At 34.9% G+C, this 17,836-nt stretch overlaps 4 protein-coding genes across 7 annotated transcripts; 3 read left to right on the top strand and 1 right to left on the bottom strand.

Moving 5' to 3' along the window:
* Nucleotides 1-5,986: 5,986 nt before the first annotated feature.
* On the top strand, nt 5,987-7,679 carry LOC132698353 (cuticle protein 67-like). Its single transcript, XM_060664361.1, has 2 exons — nt 5,987-6,116; nt 7,252-7,679. Exons 1-2 carry the CDS (start codon nt 6,024-6,026, stop codon nt 7,666-7,668), a joined length of 510 nt encoding a protein of 169 aa, XP_060520344.1. The 5' UTR covers nt 5,987-6,023; the 3' UTR covers nt 7,669-7,679.
* A 1,419-nt stretch (nt 7,680-9,098) lies between these two features.
* Nucleotides 9,099-13,999, bottom strand: LOC132697743 (peroxisomal ATPase PEX6). Of its 4 annotated transcripts, XM_060663335.1 has the most exons (8): nt 13,661-13,993; nt 12,702-12,975; nt 12,426-12,655; nt 11,994-12,372; nt 11,770-11,937; nt 11,557-11,703; nt 9,471-9,774; nt 9,099-9,412 (listed from the first exon to the last, which is right to left on the bottom strand). In XM_060663335.1, exons 2-8 carry the CDS (start codon nt 12,886-12,888, stop codon nt 9,121-9,123), a joined length of 1,707 nt encoding a protein of 568 aa, XP_060519318.1. In that variant the 5' UTR covers nt 12,889-12,975; nt 13,661-13,993; the 3' UTR covers nt 9,099-9,120. The 4 variants fall into 4 exon arrangements, with proteins under 4 accessions (XP_060519318.1, XP_060519316.1, XP_060519317.1 ...); XM_060663333.1 differs by having other exon boundaries at nt 12,702-13,994; XM_060663334.1 differs by having other exon boundaries at nt 12,426-12,649; nt 12,702-13,994.
* A 182-nt stretch (nt 14,000-14,181) lies between these two features.
* On the top strand, nt 14,182-15,907 carry LOC132697744 (chitobiosyldiphosphodolichol beta-mannosyltransferase). Its single transcript, XM_060663337.1, has 3 exons — nt 14,182-15,184; nt 15,232-15,523; nt 15,575-15,907. Exons 1-3 carry the CDS (start codon nt 14,359-14,361, stop codon nt 15,783-15,785), a joined length of 1,329 nt encoding a protein of 442 aa, XP_060519320.1. The 5' UTR covers nt 14,182-14,358; the 3' UTR covers nt 15,786-15,907.
* Nucleotides 15,908-16,263: 356 nt separating this feature from the next.
* On the top strand, nt 16,264-17,807 carry LOC132697745 (uncharacterized). Its single transcript, XM_060663338.1, has 4 exons — nt 16,264-16,550; nt 16,603-16,790; nt 17,252-17,372; nt 17,427-17,807. Exons 1-4 carry the CDS (start codon nt 16,416-16,418, stop codon nt 17,676-17,678), a joined length of 696 nt encoding a protein of 231 aa, XP_060519321.1. The 5' UTR covers nt 16,264-16,415; the 3' UTR covers nt 17,679-17,807.
* Nucleotides 17,808-17,836: the final 29 nt, after the last annotated feature.

The following is a 17,836-nucleotide window of genomic DNA, read 5'->3' as shown; positions in this document are numbered from 1 at the left end:
ATTTTATTTGCACGAATTACCCCAGTTGAAATATTCATGACAATATTTGAAAGGGTAACGCATCCATTCTAAGAAGAAAACTCATGTTGACGTCTTGAAAACATTTTAACATGCGAGATACAGGGTGGAAAAGTTTCTGATATTATTTTAGCAAATCAAAATGTCAACAGTCACCAGCATGTACAAAAATTGTAGCTCTTGATGCGATCTACGTCACTGAAGAAACCTAAATTGACAACAATATTTTGACTGCAATTGCCACTAGTCAAGATAGAAGAGGTAAAGATAGATAGAAATAAAAATAAACAAATACGGATCAAATCGCAAACAGCATTATTTAGACGACTACGCCACTATATTCAATATAAAAATTTCAATAAAATTCGTTCTTCCCTAATTAGTAGGTAAGTGGTCAGACAAGTGGGAAACAATTAGTATAGTATGTCTCAAAGTATATCGTCTTGAGGGCAATTATCGAAATAACCTGCAGACGACAAGTAAACACCTGACCAGTCGGTATTGTAGGACATCAGGGACGGACTTTTAAAGTGCTTTCAAGTAAAGTATTGTATTATATAAAGTACACAAATTATCAAAACTTAACCTAAATAAGTGCGGTTTTACTCAACCCAATTTTATTTCAATATAAATACGAATCTTTAATTTTTAAAATGTGCATTTTTCTATGAAGGGAAGGGGTCTGTCCAAAGCCAAGACGCTATACTTTGAGACTACTATACCTAAAAATGCAATATTTTCAATATCCAAAATTCGTGAATAATCCACGATCACAAATAACCCCTGTAGAAACCAACTCTAATAACTCGTTTAATTTTGGGAGGAAAATTCCTTCCAAATTTCAAATCTTGAACTATTTCATAGTTACAGGAGATTCCAAGTTTCTTATGCCGCGTTGTATAATATTAAATTTTCGTTATAGATGCTCTTCTCAATCCAAACCCGACCGAGTCAAATATTAACGATGAAAACGATATGTTACAAGTGTCCACTTTTAAAGAAAGTTTGTCTACATCTCCTTTTTCGAATTGACCTTTTAAGGTCACACTCGAAGCGTCTGCGAAAACAGGAGCAAAAATAAAAAACAAAAGCGAAACAAAATTGGAACGATCAAATATCAACCAGACGACTTTCATTACGTCATATCCGTCGACGCTGCTTGGAAGAATTTATCGAATATGTGAATGAAATTACTAATGAAAGCACTCCTAAGATATACGTTGTATCTAGAAACACTGCTGACTCAATAAATTTATGATTATATATAAATTAATAGGTTTACTTTTTTCACGGACATTTGATAATTAGTCCAATAGCTAGGCCGTAATTTCTCTAGGTTTAATTAAACAGATAGCAACACTTATTATACAAGGTGTTTCATAATAGAATGCTCATACTTAAGGGTGTGATTTCTTAACGCTAGATGGAGTAAACGTGTTGTCCTCATTTGCAATGCATAGAAACATTTTCCACGTTATTTGATGTCAGTTTCTTATATTCAATTAAAGAAATTACGATTATTTCCTTTTTTTTTAATTCTGACCATTAAATAAGATTTTTCATTACTTACTTCATTACAAAGTGAAGAAATAATTTTTACTAAGAAATGAAACGCGATTACAAAAATGTAGTTTTTGCCTAATAAAAGCAATGGCGGGCTATTTATTTCGATAAAAATATTCCATGTCATGCCTAATTCACTGGTGAAAGAAGACAAATTATTTAAAAAAAAAGTGTTTCTATGCCATTGCAGTCAAGCACTAAATTTTATCAAAATATCCATAGCAGTTTCAATAAAATTGAGAAAACCCAGTTCTTTTATTTCAACGGCCTGTATATAAAAAAATGAAGCTTAAAAAAATACGCTTAAGGAACAGGAACACTCTGTATAATATTAAAATTAGTTTAGAAATACGATCTTTAAGTAGCACCCTGAATAGAAACAAAGTGCTTTAAATTGCCGACTAAAATTGTCTACTAGCGGGAAGTTTATCGCAAAATGTAATAAAAACGAAAGGATGCTTGCTTGTATTCAAAAATATTATTATTATTAATATGATTATAATTATAACAATTAAGATTAAGCATACCAGACAAACCTGAATGAGTTTTCTAGAATATAGTTTTTGCCCTCTTCAGAAAATATTTTAATTTTTACATTCGTTACATTACATTAATTTACATTCTCGATTTTAGTTCATGCTTTCTGCGTTGTTTACCAGCTAGAACTAATTGTGATATTAATATGGGACTGGAAGGTGAACTGGATAGAAATGCATTGCGGTATGGTGAGAAGCGGCGATGTTTCATGTTCTAAAATATTTTTAAAATTCAAAGGGCTCAAATTTTCAAAAAAAAATCTACTTTCTACTATTTAAGGAGTTAATTTCTTGTTTAAAATAATGGGTAGTTTGTTTTATAAACATGGCATCAAAAGCCAACAATTAGTGAGATAATAAAAAACAAATAAGAAAAACTTACATAACGACATGGAAAAAATAAATTTAATTTTAAGTTTTTTAATAAACTTTCCAAACAAAAAAATTTAAAGCATAGCATATAGAAAAGATATATTCTAAAACAATAATTTATTCGGGTGCTGTCAAACAGTTGTATCTTGTATCAATCTATCTACCAAACAATTACATTTGAAAAATAATTTATCAATAATATTTGAAACCAATTATTCCATCCGTGCTTAAACTACAAAATCTTTTCTTTAAAAATATTTTATTTAAACACTGTAACTCAAATAAAAACACAGCAAATAAGCAAGACTTTCAGGACAAAAAAAAAATTATAGTAAGTGTTGAAAACGTCAGCTTTGCGATATGTATTTATCCTAACCATAATTTAGTCCATAATGCGCTAAAATGTGCCTGGATTATTTCTTATGACATCATTCGATTTGTTAGGTCTTCGATATTCTGTATTGATATTTATTATTTATTATATGTTGTATTTAGATATCCCCAGATATAATGATCCGAATGATTTAAACCTCGGGATCAAGGCGGCCCATGATAAAGCCTACCTCTACCTCAGACTTCATACGTACGATTTAAAAAACGTATAACATTCAACCTTTTAAAACTAAACCTGAACCTCTTCTAGTTAACAGGGGCACATATTTTAGCAAACTAACTAATTCTTCTTGCAGAAATTGAAAATAGTTTGGCCGATTGATGTTTGCAACTTGCCTATTGAGTTTTTGATTTGTCATTGTATTCTCACCCAAGGCGAAGTTCTGTGTTCTGTCTTAGGTGATCTAGACAGCATAGGTGAGTTCTATCTTAAATATATTCCTTCCATTCCCGTTTTGACCCGGCAGTAATATAGTCATCCTTCTATCTTTAGACGTTTTTTTTTTGTCTCCTTCTCTACGACAGTACTCCGATTGAGATTGTAGCGGCCTAGGAAGCCATCTTGCTTTGTTCACTGTCATCCCCAACGTCGTACGGTACCCGGTTAGCGGCGGTGAGCCACAAATTCCCTCAGCGAGCCTGTAGTTTCAGATTGCAGGGTTTGCAGAGCCATCAGCCCGGCGCTACCAACCGATTGGACAAGGATAAGTACCCCCTATGGGAATAAAAACACAGTTTGCGTATCGTCCTTATACTTACACTCGAGGTAGATACATATTTTCTTTTGGACAGTCCGTGATTATACCGGGATTATTTTTTGACAATATGTAGTCAATGGTTGCACCTCCTATTGCAGAAACCTATTTTTTTTTCTATGTAGGATAGGATGGTTTTTCACTTTGTTTTGTTTTCTTAAATTTTCATTTAATTTTGAAAATTCTTGTGTATCACCCTAGTGGGATCAAAAACGTTTTAAAATCGGTATTTTTTTTTTGAAACATCTTGATACCAAAATTTTCAAAATCCGTTCAAAAATAAGCTCACAGGAAGGAAAAAACCAGATAAGTAAATACATTTTTAGAAAAACAAATCTTGCTTAGGTGGCTTTGCTTCAATTCATCAAGTCGGCATGATTGAAATTCTGACAGTTTGTATATTTTTATCTGATAATCCATTTTGTCCTGTTATCGATTTGGATTATCATGGAAAACAATAATCAATTTACAAATGGAGAAAAAGTTGATGGAATGCAGAAAAAACTCTCGACAGGCCCGCGCATTGTATGCAGCCCGCTGTCCGACACGTCGCCTCCCTGCACATTCTTTCTTTAGAAAGCTGGAATGGAAAATGAGAAATCCACAATATAATCGACATGATAATTTTATTATAAGTGAAGAAATGAAAAACAATGGACAAACTTTCAGAATTTTTAATCATGCCGACTTGATGATAAATAGAAGCAAAGCCACCTAAGTAAATATTTTGTTTTTATAAAAATGTATTTACTTATCTGGATTTTTTCTTCCTGAGAGCTTAGTTTTTAACGGATTTTAAAAATTTTGGTGTCAAAATGTTGCAAAAAAAGTACCGGTTTGAAAAAGTTTTTGTTCCCACTAGGGTGCAATTTGAAAAAACTAGGTTATGCTAAAAAATTAATACTTCATTGCATTAAATGCTATTTGCCATTAGACAAGTAAAGAAAAGTTTCATTTACAATTTTTCCCATGACCAGGTGACCCGGTCAATTGTATTTATAATGGTCACAGCCTCCTAGACGCAATTTTCAAAAATTAAATAAAAATTAAAAAAAACGGGAAAAAAAAGAGAAACACCGTCCTCTCCTGATCTCCTGAATCCCAAAATGGGAAAAAATATAAATTGTGCCATTTAAAATTCAAAAGTTACTATCGTTTCTGCTCACAGCGTATACGAGTATTAACCCTTCCAAATTTTAAACCACTATCTCAAGCCGTTTAAATGTTATAGTGTTCCCACTTTCTTGTGTCACCCGGTATAGTAAATTCTATAAACATCGGACTTATATTGTTTCTGTACGTTACTGTGTAGTTCAATAGGATTAAATTTCGTTGTTAACAGCATAGGTGAATATTATTGACCAATCGTGGCTCTCGAGAGTTGGTCAGTTTTATACATTATCAATATTATTGCATTAACTGAACCTCATTAATTAATTATTGCCCCCTGCATAGCGTAATTTCCAGTTCCGACCGACACTTTTAGTGTTTTTTTTTTAATCAGCGTCTTACTCAAGTGTGTCCGAGTGATAAAACACTTGGCGCCCAATTAAAAATTTGAACGGCCCATACTTCCATGTTAGTAGCAACTCAATAGTCACGTAACAATACCTGTTGTGGAAGTTTTAGAGAAGTTTTGAGAAACCAGGAATGAAAATATTTGAACAAAAGAAAAGGATCGTGATTACATGTGATACATGGCTATTTAATTCTAGTATTTAGAACAGCAACTTCTAATCCTATGTTCGAACTTCGCGGTGCCGGCCGGTATCAAAACTACGGTTTTCGAAACTTCCAGATTCATGTAGCGTTTGATGAACCCTGCTAAATATGCTTTGATGATGAGGTCTACGATTAGAATACGATTGTGTATAAAAACGACCAGCTTTCCGTGCAGGCCTGTACATACATAAAATGCATATCTGCAATTTCTGCTTTAGTGCAATTCACAATTATTCAATTAAAGCTCTTGTTATTGGCCAATCAAATTATCCTTATTTTGTATTAAAACTAACTGAAGCAATGTCATATAAAACAATAATAAGATCCGCCTTAAGCAGTTATGCATTGCTTATGTTTATTTCGTTTTTTGTTGGAATCGGTACGTAATTTAGAAAAATTGCAGGAGTTAAAAGTTTCTAAATAAAACATAATTAAGATAATACGCGTGGCATTACGTTAAAATGTTGCCGATTAACAAATAAACCGCGTGTCCTTTTTTCTTAGTGCGCAACCTCACCTTGCACTTTAAAAGGCTCTAGAAAATCAAGTGACCGTGTCAAGTACCTACACGCAATCGAAGGGATAACAATCAATATTTAAGATGGATTACTTAACGCCAAAGAACCGGTCTTCCGTTGAGGCGGTATAAAAGTTCGGGGACCGAATGCGAAACGTATCAGTCAACCTGCAATCATCCACCTATCGACCCACCCTAGAGCGAGTACATATTTTTCAAATCACCGAAATGGCTTTCAGAGTGAGTACTTTTTTGCTACAAAACCCTATTTTACGTAAAAGTTGAGTTGGATATTAGGTGCTTAAAAATTCAGAAAAAAAAATTATATTTGGTTCAAATTCCATCAAGTTGGCAAGACTTCAGAAAAGTCGCTGCATGATTTAGATGCCTGACTAAGCCCTTAGTAATATATTGGACGTGTTTATTTTAAATTTTTCCCAGATATTTATTTTTTTATTAAAACAAATTTTCAAATTTGTGATAAATAGAAGTCGACAAATAACGATTCAAAATTAACATAAAGAAACGCTGTATTTCCACATTTTCCAAAGATAAATATAATACCATACACTTGCATGACTGGAAAATAAAAAATACGTAGTACCAGTTAAAGTAATGAAGTTATAGATATAGACCAAACAATTTTCTTAAAATAGGCAGTTACATTTCTCGTTACAATATTTTTTTGGACGCCCTGTATAAACTGGAAAGCATTTTATAATTGGGATTTAAAATCCTCTAATATAATTCTTTGGAAGCAATGCGGAACTAGGTAAAAACTCTGGACTCAGCTCAAACGTGTGCCTAAGGATGGCCGACAAATATACAGGTTGTTTAAAAAGGATAGGGCAATATTTAAGGAGGTAATTCCTCAGATCATTTTATGCAAAAAATTTGAAATATGTAGGTCCAGAAATGCATTATTTCCGAGATACAGGGTGTTAAAGTTTTGTTAATCACGGCTCTAACTAAATAAAAATTAAACAGAGGCGTTATGTACTCCACTAACTGTAATTTAATTTGGATACTTCCCCGACGTAGAGCGACCAGAGCTACTAGGTTTTCGTCTGAATTTTTCTCGTTTACGAGATAAAAAATAAAAACTATTTTATTGTGTGTTCATTTATCAAAAAATATTTTCCAGCATTCCAATAATATTGCAATTCGACTAAAAATAACTTAATGTTTATCATATAAAAAATTAACACAGTGACGTTTTTTAATTATTTAACATTATTTGAAACAAAACTTTATTACCCCGTGTCTTGGATATAAGGTATTTCCGGACCCACATATATGGGAAATTTTTTCAAAAAATATTGCCGCGTTTTTTTTAAACACGCCGCATACAATCCCAGTGACGTTTTCTTTTCAGTGTCTAATCCTTTGCGCAGCCGTCGCTTGCGCTAGCGCTGGAGATATTCTGGCACCCGCATTCAGCACATACGCCGCCCCCGCCCTAGCCTATGGCGCACCTGCCATAACGTACGCGCAGCCGTTGACTTACTCCGCCCCTGCCATCACCTCGCAGTCCTCCAACATTTATCGCACCGCTGGCAATTTAGGCCAGATTTCAACATATTCGAAATCGATCGACACACCCTTTTCCAGTGTGCGTAAGGCCGACGTCAGGATTTCCAATCCCGGTTTGAGGATCACTGCGGCCGCTCCGGCCCTGGCTTATAGCGCGGCTCCAGTCGCACACGCGCCGCTTTTGGGCGTGGCTTATTCGGCGGCGCCCGCCGTGTCGCACATCACCTACGATTCCGGCTACGCCCACTACGCTATTTAGGACTGATTTTCTTTTCGTGTTCAAATAAATGTCGTTACTTATGTAGTACCTGTTTGTGACTTTTCTTTATACAAAACTATCTGGGCGGTAACAATATTATATCAAAAAGATTTCGAATAATCATTATGTTGAACTGTTGAACTAACTAGCCAACATGGTCACTGACAGTTCGTGAATTCGACAGTTTTCAGTTTGACTCTTGCAGGTTTTCAGCAGAATTTGACAAAATATTCCATTAGAATTCCAAGAAATATTAGTTAAGTGTGAAGATCGTTTTTTGGAAAGAAAATGGGGCAAATAGAAGTGCAATATGAAGAAACAGTTACGTCACGTATAGAGACGTAATCAAAAATGATCCGTATGTCTTAGCTATATATAATCACAAATAACGATTTCAAAACTGACAAATAAAATTCCTGTGTCAATTTACGACTTCCAGTAATGAACTAGAAAAAGATGTCATACTATGATGTAACTGCACAATTAATTGCTCTGACTGGACTTTAGTGTGTGTATTTAACGGTATTTACGACCCCTTTAATATAATAACATAAAACAATTTTAAGCGTTGAAACTGAGAAACCTATTATATATCTTGCTTTAGTTTGCTATAATGTATCTTCTTACAACAGTGTAATTGTAATTATTATAAATTTCAAGGCGGTTCAAGGAAAAAACAAAATGATCTAAATTCGTTATTAATTATACACTGATTTTCTCCTGTTGGAACTAGATTCCTAACCCCAAGGCCTCCAGTCGTTGGCAACTATGTTTGGAAAGTGACATTGGGACATTTGTTGTGTTTGTCATAGGCAAGGCATAGGCAACTATTTTTTATGAAAACACTTAAATTTACTAACAATGGTACTTATTGTTGTTTTTAAATCGACAAAAATTGTTTAGGCCTGGGAAATTAAACAAGTCACTCCGCTGAAAATTCATTTCGTCCAAAATAACGTGACGAGAACTATTTACACAATTCTATATATTATACATACAAATAATATATTATTATTATTATTTTTTATTATCAGCTGATTGTTTATACATATTTTCGCGCTGTACGATTTTACATTTTGATTCATTGGCCGGAGAGCTGCGCTTTTATATTTCGGCTAGGACCGAGTTCTTGGACCGCAACCAGTGTCGGTCTCAGCCCATTCAGGTCGCTCATCACAATATTATTATTATATCTTTAAACAGGATCTTACGACATTTCTTTTAAAAAATTCAATCTTAATTATAGAATTGAAAATTCCAAAAAAAAAGTGAACCCATGTAATATAATGATATGAAGTAACCGAGTACGAACTACCCAATATTTTCTGAGGTTGAAAATTACATGTACTACGGATTTCAACGGATACGATTTTGTAGGTTATAATGGTGACAAGTCACATACGAATAAAACTACAGCACATGTATGAAAATATATTTATTTTCGCGCCTACCCTACGCTCGATAGTTCGACCAAAGATCTTTTTTAAGGTTCTCAAAATACAACAAATCCTCTCGACTTATAGACGGTTTGACGTTATCAATCGCAACCACAAAATCTTGAAAACCTACGACAACGTCCTCGTGGCTAAATTCTTCCGAAGCCACATTACCTTTTTGTTCTATTAATCTTTTAGCTGCCCCAAACCAGGCGCTCGAACACAGCCCGTAAAAATCGGCCCCGGTAATGTTTTTAGGGCACATTTTTATCACTTTATCTAAATCCATATCTTCTTCGAAGTTAAATCTACAATTTTGTTACGATTCCACGTCAAATTAACGCCCTGCTATTTGAATTTTCTTACTTTCTAGTCAAAGCATTTAAAACCGCTTTCTGGGATTCGATATCTGTGCATGGTCCGACGTAGAGCAGCTTATCGAACCTCCCAGGCCTCAAAAGTGCGGGATCTATCAGATCTGGCCTATTGGTAGCACCGATAACAAAAACTTTTCCCGATTCATCCAGCCCGTCCATTTCAGCGAGCAACTGGGATACTACTCGGTCCATGACCCCACCAGAATCGCCGGACAGGCCTCTATTGGGAGCCAAAGAGTCCAGCTCGTCGAAGAATATCACACAAGGTGTCGCCTGCCGCGCTCTTTCAAATACTAAAAACATATCCGCGCATGTACCTCACGAACGAACCCAGCTGTTAAGGCAATACATTTAGACAAATTTAATATAGTCTGTTCATATATATAAGAAAGTGGCCAATTGCTTTTGAATGGGATTATCCAAGGGTGGTCATTAACAAACAATGCAACAAGATTATTACCTAAAGTTTCGGAATTTAAATTCAGGTAAAATTGTGGTCCAAATAGAAAATAATTTTATACCTAACTGTGTTTAATATTCTTTGGTTTGGTATACTACTTAGTTTAAGTTTATTAATAACCATTCTTATTTCGTGTGTTGAATCGTGTACGGATTATGCAAAATATGTGCGAGTCTAGTGTATCTCAGGAGATGCTCCCGCCCAAATGTAGAAAACACTATTCTATTAAGACTAAGGAAGTTATAAACAATGTTTATTTGGAAACGTGGTGCTAGCAAGCAAGCATCTTTAGAAGAAACGGTTACATTGACGAAAATTCCAACATCAACTGAACGGAAAATTGTGAATAGTGATCAAGATATGATACGGCGTAAAATTTACCAGTTATACGAAGAACAAAGCGTGCCTACATTAAAAACAAACGAGTTCCAAACATTCCTCCTAATAGCGTAACTGTAATGGACAATGCAAGTTATCACAGTAGACAGTTGACTAAAACCCCTTTCTCATGTGACACAAAAGCAACAATCCAAAACTACATGTATAATAAAGACATTTATTTTCAGGAAGATTATACCAAAAAGCAATAAATTGAGGTTCTACAAAGCTTCAACCTACAAAAGGAATACGTTTGTGGTAATTATGCAAAAAATCTAGGGCATACAGTTTTAAGGCTTCCACCTTACCACTGTATATTTAATCCTATTGAAAAGTTTTTAACATCCCTCCACAAAGTTGGGCAAATTCTGTTAAACATATAGAAAAAGCAGAACAATCGTATATCCATATTGCAAATAATTAGAACAGGCGATGATAGCGATAGTGATATGTGAATAATTTTAACTAATTTAAGTAGGTAATAAAAAAAATAAATATTATTTAGTATCTTTCCTAACAAAACCCCAAATAATTAAATTCTAAGCAAAGTACGGACCTGTTCGGCCAGCTTGCCCGGGTCTTTCCTTAATTCGTATCAATTAGTCACTTTCTTATATCTATGAATAGACTTTACCCCATACCGATACCAAATACAGCGACATTACCATATAATTTTTTATACTTTTTTAATCCAAGTTCCAAAAAAGCAACGCTATTTGAGCTATACGATTAGAGAAGTAAAGAAAAATGTACAATAAAGTTACAAACATCTTGAATTATGCGGATCGTACACATCATGTGCTATAACTAACTCTGGGGTTCGTTCTGGAGTCTTGGCGAAGTTACCGAACATAAACAAGTCGAGGAGCATCAGTCTTCGTCAGCCCAATTTTGTTAGAATAAGACAAAAATGTTCTACATATAATATAATAAAAATAAACAATATTATTTAAATTTAGAAAAAAAATTGGTTCAAAAATTGTTTCTATTTCATTGGTCTGCACCGATATATTTTCTTTATATTTAACAAATTATCAACCACAAGATATTTATGGAACCTACCCAAGAAGGGTAAAACCTGTTTCTGATTTTAACACCTAAACAAATTGTTCAAATTTATATTAAATGGGAAGAAAACGCAACATCATTTTAAATAATAACATTCAATGTAGCTCACTATAGCACCCATCAACAACAATTAACTTATACACTATTAAGGCAATAAGGTTACACATACCTTCTCGGACATTTTGTTCAGACTGGCCCACGTACATGTTTAACAACTCTGGTCCTTTAACTGCTAGAAAACATAAACTACACTCTGTAGCCACTGCTTTGGCAATTAAAGTTTTGCCTGTGCCAGGAGGTCCAAACAGCAGAATTCCTAAAAGGCAATAATATCTAATTCGCGTTACTATAATGATTTAAATTAAAGCAGAAACCACCTTACCAGACCTTCTCAATCCCGATTTCTTCAGTAGTTCTGGGTACAGTAAAGGAAGATTAATGGTTCTTACAATTTCATTTTTCACATCCTCTAACCCTCCCACATCGGACCACTGCACTTTTGGCACCTTTGGAGCTCCCAAGCTTTCATTGTAGTTTGATTGCATAAAATCTGAAAGTTACAAGTTTTCTTCGCAATACCACTGATTTTCAGACACCAGCACTAACCGATGGCAATCTGAAAATCATCTTCAGTCAAAGCTTTTCTATTAGATTGCCGTTTGGCGTGGTAAACTAGCGCTTTTAAGTCTTCAAAATAAAAACCGTGAGTTTTATTTGCAACATTTTTTAAATCCACATTTCTGGACGACGTGGAGTTTGCATCGAGCAACCACCTGAGAATTAGTTCTCTTTCTTCGTCTGTTGGAGCATTTACTTCAAAAGTTTCTAGGAACAACCTCTTCATATCCGGTGCGATATTACTTCCTTCACTGCTGCAGAAAAGAATCACCGGGAATTCATTGTTCTCAAACAAATGTTCCAACTGGTTTTTGAAATTGCTGATCAATCTTTGGTCATATTGACCCTCATTGTTTTTTGCAAAGTTCTAAGATGTGCAATGATTATCTAAAGAAATGTAATCTAGATGACATGTGTTACCTGGAATTTATCAATAAATACAATGCAAGGGGCTGACATTTTCGCGGTAAAAAAAGCATAGTTTAACTTGGATTCATTTTGAGCGTACACATTTGCACTTAAGTCAATACTAGCTAGTCTGTATAAATGAACACCCAACTTTAACGCCAAAGATTTAAGCAAAATATCGCTTCCGCAACCTTCTTCGCCTTGAATCAAGAAAGCGGGAGTCAAATTTGGTCTTGCTAAAACTTGATTTTAATAAATTTAATTCAATGTTAAAAAATGTTTACTTACAATTTCGTAAGAATGGTTTCACAGCCTTTTCAAGTGTTTGAAAATAATGTTTCAAGCCATTTGGGCAAGAATTTATATCACAATCCATTTGCCCTGAAGCAACTTTTAACACCTTTGGAACATAGCTTTGAATATTCGCAGCCTGCCTAATAGTAGTCTCGCCGATCGCACAAAGACGCCCCTCCATGGTGGGAGCCTCATCATCAGTTACTCTATTGCATTTTAAATAGACTCTCTGGACCAAATTTAGTTTTAAGTCGGAGTAAAAATCCTCCTTGGAAAAATGTTCAACATTAATTTGAATGATATCGCCAGCATATATTATTTTGGGGAATTGAAAATAATTCTTTATTAAAGAATCCAAAGCAAAGTTACTTATATCATGGGGGCTGCTTATTAATGAGAGCTCTACCTCCTGAGCAAATTTTGTATGGGTGGTGGGTAAGAGCTGTATAAAATTATCACTTGTAGTACCAAAATTGTACAGTAGGGCATTCGAAAACAATAAGGTATTGCAGGACAACTCACATGGGATGACAAATACTTTACGACATTTTCCCGACTGTGTAGAAAATAACGAAAGAATTAAATCGTTCGGGTATATATTTTGATCTTTTACCAAAACTACATTATGAATGTCAGCACAATATTTAGAATTCGATTTCGTCTTATGAAAAATTATTTCATCTGATACCGCTGTAGCTTTGTACTTAATTTGTCTTTTGAGTACCCCATGGTATTTCAAGTACATGTAAAAAACAAACCAGTGGGGCTTGTATTTAGGGTAGATAATGCTGGAAATATATAAAATAGTGGTCATTTTATCCATAGTCGAGTAAATAATATTTAAATTTAAGACAAACGTGAAAAAGAAATTATTTTATCCATAGGTTACAACTTCCAAATTTGAGGTTAATCTGAACCACAGACTATCAAGATCTAATAAATAATAATATTACATTATAATCTTCTTCGTTGTTTCAAAGTAATTGAGCAATGATTGGAAAATACGTTCCCACACCAACTCAAAGCAAATAGGCAAATAGGCCATCCACAAAGGGCATGTCCTTGTGCATCTCCGCGCATCCATGTACGCCCGTCTTGTGACATAATTTGCACGTGCGCGATTTACAAACTTGCTCAATCATCTCTTCAGAATTGTTTCACAATACTAACGCGATGCAATATTTATGGCTGTAGAAAAACATCAATCTCTGTAATTTTTGAACTTTTATTTTTAACAGCGGTGTTTTTGACTGACAATCTTGTTCTTGAATGAGAAAGACTAAAAGAAAATAACAGAACACTGTTTTGTTAAATAGTCTGTGCCTAACTTATTCCACAACGTTCCTTACTTTCGGCAAATAAGCTAAGAATACTCGCCCATTAGCGTAAGCATCTTTAATAAATTGTGCTTTTGAAACTCTATGGCGAAAACCGAAGAGTGAATAAGGATAAATACTTGGTACAGTTTCTACAACACTAGTTCATTATGTAGATTTCTTTTTTTAATTGTATTTTACCAAAGTTATAAAAGAAACCAAGATCACATGTCCATTTTATTTATTTATTAATTATTTTTCTATAATATTGCCCAAGAAAAGTAAAGAAGCCTTTGACAAGCTCTATGTAGTTATAGTCGTGCGTGGCAAAATAAATGCAAGAATGGTGCAAACGTGAAAACGGATTTATAAAAATGAGCATTAGGAAGAAAAATGTTTGCGTCGTCGTGCTCGGCGATATAGGCAGAAGCCCGAGAATGCAGTATCATTCTCTTTCCCTTGCTGAAAACGGACACTTCGTGGATGTTATAGGATATGGTGAAACCCAACCCATGGATTCCATCAAGTTAAATCCGTTTGTGTATTACCACTATATGTTTCCAGTGCCTCAAATCCCCCTAAAATTGTTAAATTACGCATTTAAAACGATTTTCCAAGCTTTAAATTTATTATTTTTGTTATTCACCATAAGAAAGCCCCATATTGTATTAGTACAAAATCCACCTGCGATTCCTTCATTATTGCTGTGTTGGTTATATTGTAAAATTGCTCGTTCCAAATTTGTGATCGACTGGCATAATTATGCCCACACTATAATGGCGTTGAATTTGTCTAAGCAAAACACTTTGGTTAAGTTGACTGAAAAATGTGAAGCATTTGTTGGTTCTAGAGCTGACTGCAATTTTTGCGTCACAAACGAAATGAGACTAGATCTTGCGAAACAATGGAATGTGAAGGCAGTAACCCTTTATGATAAACCTCCTCTAATGTTTAAGCCTATTAATTTGAAAGATAAACATGAATTTCTTTTGAGACTTGGAAAACTGTATCCAAATATTTTAGACAAAGAAAATTCTACAGTTTTCACAGAAAAACTCAAAGGGGAGGTTTTGTTGAAAGTAAATCGGCCTGGATTTTTGGTTTCCAGCACCAGTTGGACAGAAGATGAGGATTTTTCTGTATTATTTTCTGCCTTTGAAGGTAATTATTTGCGATGTGTGTGGCCCAGGGTTAAGTTTGGCTTTCAGAATTTGAAAACCATCATTTAAATGGCAACCAAAAAAAACTGCCTGATTTGATATGCTTTATTACTGGCAAAGGACATTTAAAAGATTTTTATACTAAAAAAATAGAAGAGCAAAATTGGAAACATGTTAAGGTAATAACACCATGGCTAGAATCCAGTGACTATCCTCTGTTGCTGGCCTGTGCTGATTTGGGTGTCAGTTTACATACAAGTTCAAGCGGTCTGGACTTACCAATGAAAGTTGTTGACATGTTTGGCTGTGGTTTGCCAGTATTTGCATACAATTTCAAATGGTAAGTTCAGTTTGTCCAAAAAATAATTTAAATAACCAGCCTATATTGCAGTTTAAGTGAATTAGTTGTGGATGGGGAAAATGGCTATACATTTCAAACAGTTAAGGAATTGTGTGATAAATTGTTAAACTGGTTCGAGGAATTCCCTATGAATCGGAAGCAAATAGATATTAGGAACAAATTTACAGCTAATCTGGAAGTGTTTCAGAAAAATCGATGGGCTGAAAATTGGCAACAAATTGCTTATCCATTTTTTAGATGATTTGTGCATAATTGCTGTGCATTTTTAATAAATCTACAACAGTAATAGATGGCTGGTTGTTTTGTTTTAACATTTACAAAGTTGACCAAATGATTTGACTACATAATTTTGTTTTCTTAATCACCCCTGCTTTTAAATCAATATTCAAAAGGAAAACTGCTTGTTCAGGACACTTGAATGCAGGATCTTTTGAAGGACGATGAATGCTTGAGCATATTCCACTCCCCATCAACTAGGTATTCTGCAGAATTGCTGAAATTTTTTACAAAATTAACCTAATGATCTTAGTCAAATGGTCGATATGGAGCAAAAATAGAGAGTATAAAACATGGGATAACCACGATTTGACTGCATTGGAATTAATTAATTAGATCGAATTTGCTAGATAGCGAATAAAATAAAAGACCATTTACTTAAGGTATCCTTTCTCGTTAATTGGCCGAACGATCTCTCCGAATTTGACTAATGAGAAAGAAGAATAAGACATAACCTCATAGATTGGCAGCAGCAAAAAAAAACTCGTATATATAATGAATAGCAGTAAATAAAAAACTTTCCTACATGCTAAGTTTTCTTATCCACATAATCAGCCCTCCTTAAATAGGCGTTCGTAAATTAGTTGCGTTTGAGATGTTGGATGGTTGGTATTGTCGGTCAATCGCGAATGAGGCCGCTGCGGCGGAGGAAGAAGAGCAAGCGCTCGAAGAGTCGAAGTTTAAGAAGGAATATAAATACTTGAAACGTAAATTCCAAAACCTTATTTATGTAAGTAATATAGAGACGAGTAGTTACAATATTCAAGCGGCCCTTGTTAAAGGAAAACGAAGCCTTTCAACAAGCTTTGCGTACGGCGCAAAAGAGGCTGCTGGCCGTCACGAGAGATCGGTCTTTTTTGCTGGATAGACTACTGATGCACGAAAAGCTTGATCATTCCACTTCCGAGTCGGAAGAAACCGAGTCTTCGGACGACGGCGAGGTAGTCAAGGCTGAGCTACCCGCCAAGAAGTAAGTAATGACAAAATGTTTACGGACAGAATAACCTCTTTTGTTTGACTTTTAATACCCTCTCATAGAAGGCCCACTAAAAGAGACTGCATAAGTTGCTATGGTAACCACCTAAAGTGTGAGAAAATAATTCCCGAGAGAAGCAATAAACCGTTGGCTAAAATATAACAATATTAATAAATTCATAATTATAAAAAATTGCAAAATATGTCTTATGCTGTATCAGTACTGGCAACATTGTCTCAGGCCGTCAAGACATTGGCATCATCTTAAAAAGAAAACAATGCTTTCTTCATTGATTATATACCTATGGGATAGTCTATCTATATACCTTATCTATATCTATTGGTGATGTTGTGGTTAGTTTACAACATATTTGACCAAAACTTATTTTTTTATGGCATTTACATTTCTTCTGAATTATTCAATACTAACCAAATTAGATTATGTACGCGTTTTAGGAAGAAGGCAGAAGTTTATCACAATTCTTCGCAGCACCACCTTGGCGCTGGGAAAGTCATGGCAATCAAGAAGAAGAGATCGGCTGCTCCAAAACACTCGAAACTCCTTCACCAATCAATGGTACGGCTTTTCGTTGCTGAAAAATTACCTGCATTTAATGAAGTCGGGTTTTAGCAATTACATGTGCCCGCGACGGCAGCGAACGTCTTGTCTGATGGTCACATGACCCCTGAAGAGGTCGAGCGTCACTTGCAGTCGCAGAGCTTCCTTGATCTGGTGCCGGAAAGGGCGCCCCCTACCGTGCCGACTGAGATGTTCAGTAACGAGCCGTCGCTGGACAGCGAGTCCAACGATATGATTGGCGAGCTGGAAACGTCACCCAGTAATGTCGAAGAGGAAATTAGTATTGACATGCTGCCCGAATAATAATAAACAGAGTTTAATTCCGTAACAAACCTTGTACCTTATGTGGATTGTCCAAAAATTAAATCTTAGAATTAAAGTGCCTAAAACTGGACCAATTTAAATAAACCGTCATATTTTTTTCTTTTCCACTGAGGGAAATGGATTTGGTAGCATCCTTC

Source organism: Cylas formicarius, unplaced genomic scaffold, assembly GCF_029955315.1.
Source record: "Cylas formicarius isolate icCylForm1 unplaced genomic scaffold, icCylForm1.1 PGA_scaffold_2__14_contigs__length_35257938, whole genome shotgun sequence".
Taxonomy (NCBI): domain Eukaryota; kingdom Metazoa; phylum Arthropoda; class Insecta; order Coleoptera; family Brentidae; genus Cylas; species Cylas formicarius.
Note: the sequence above shows the minus strand (reverse complement) of the source record. Positions and strands in the feature narration are given on the sequence as shown.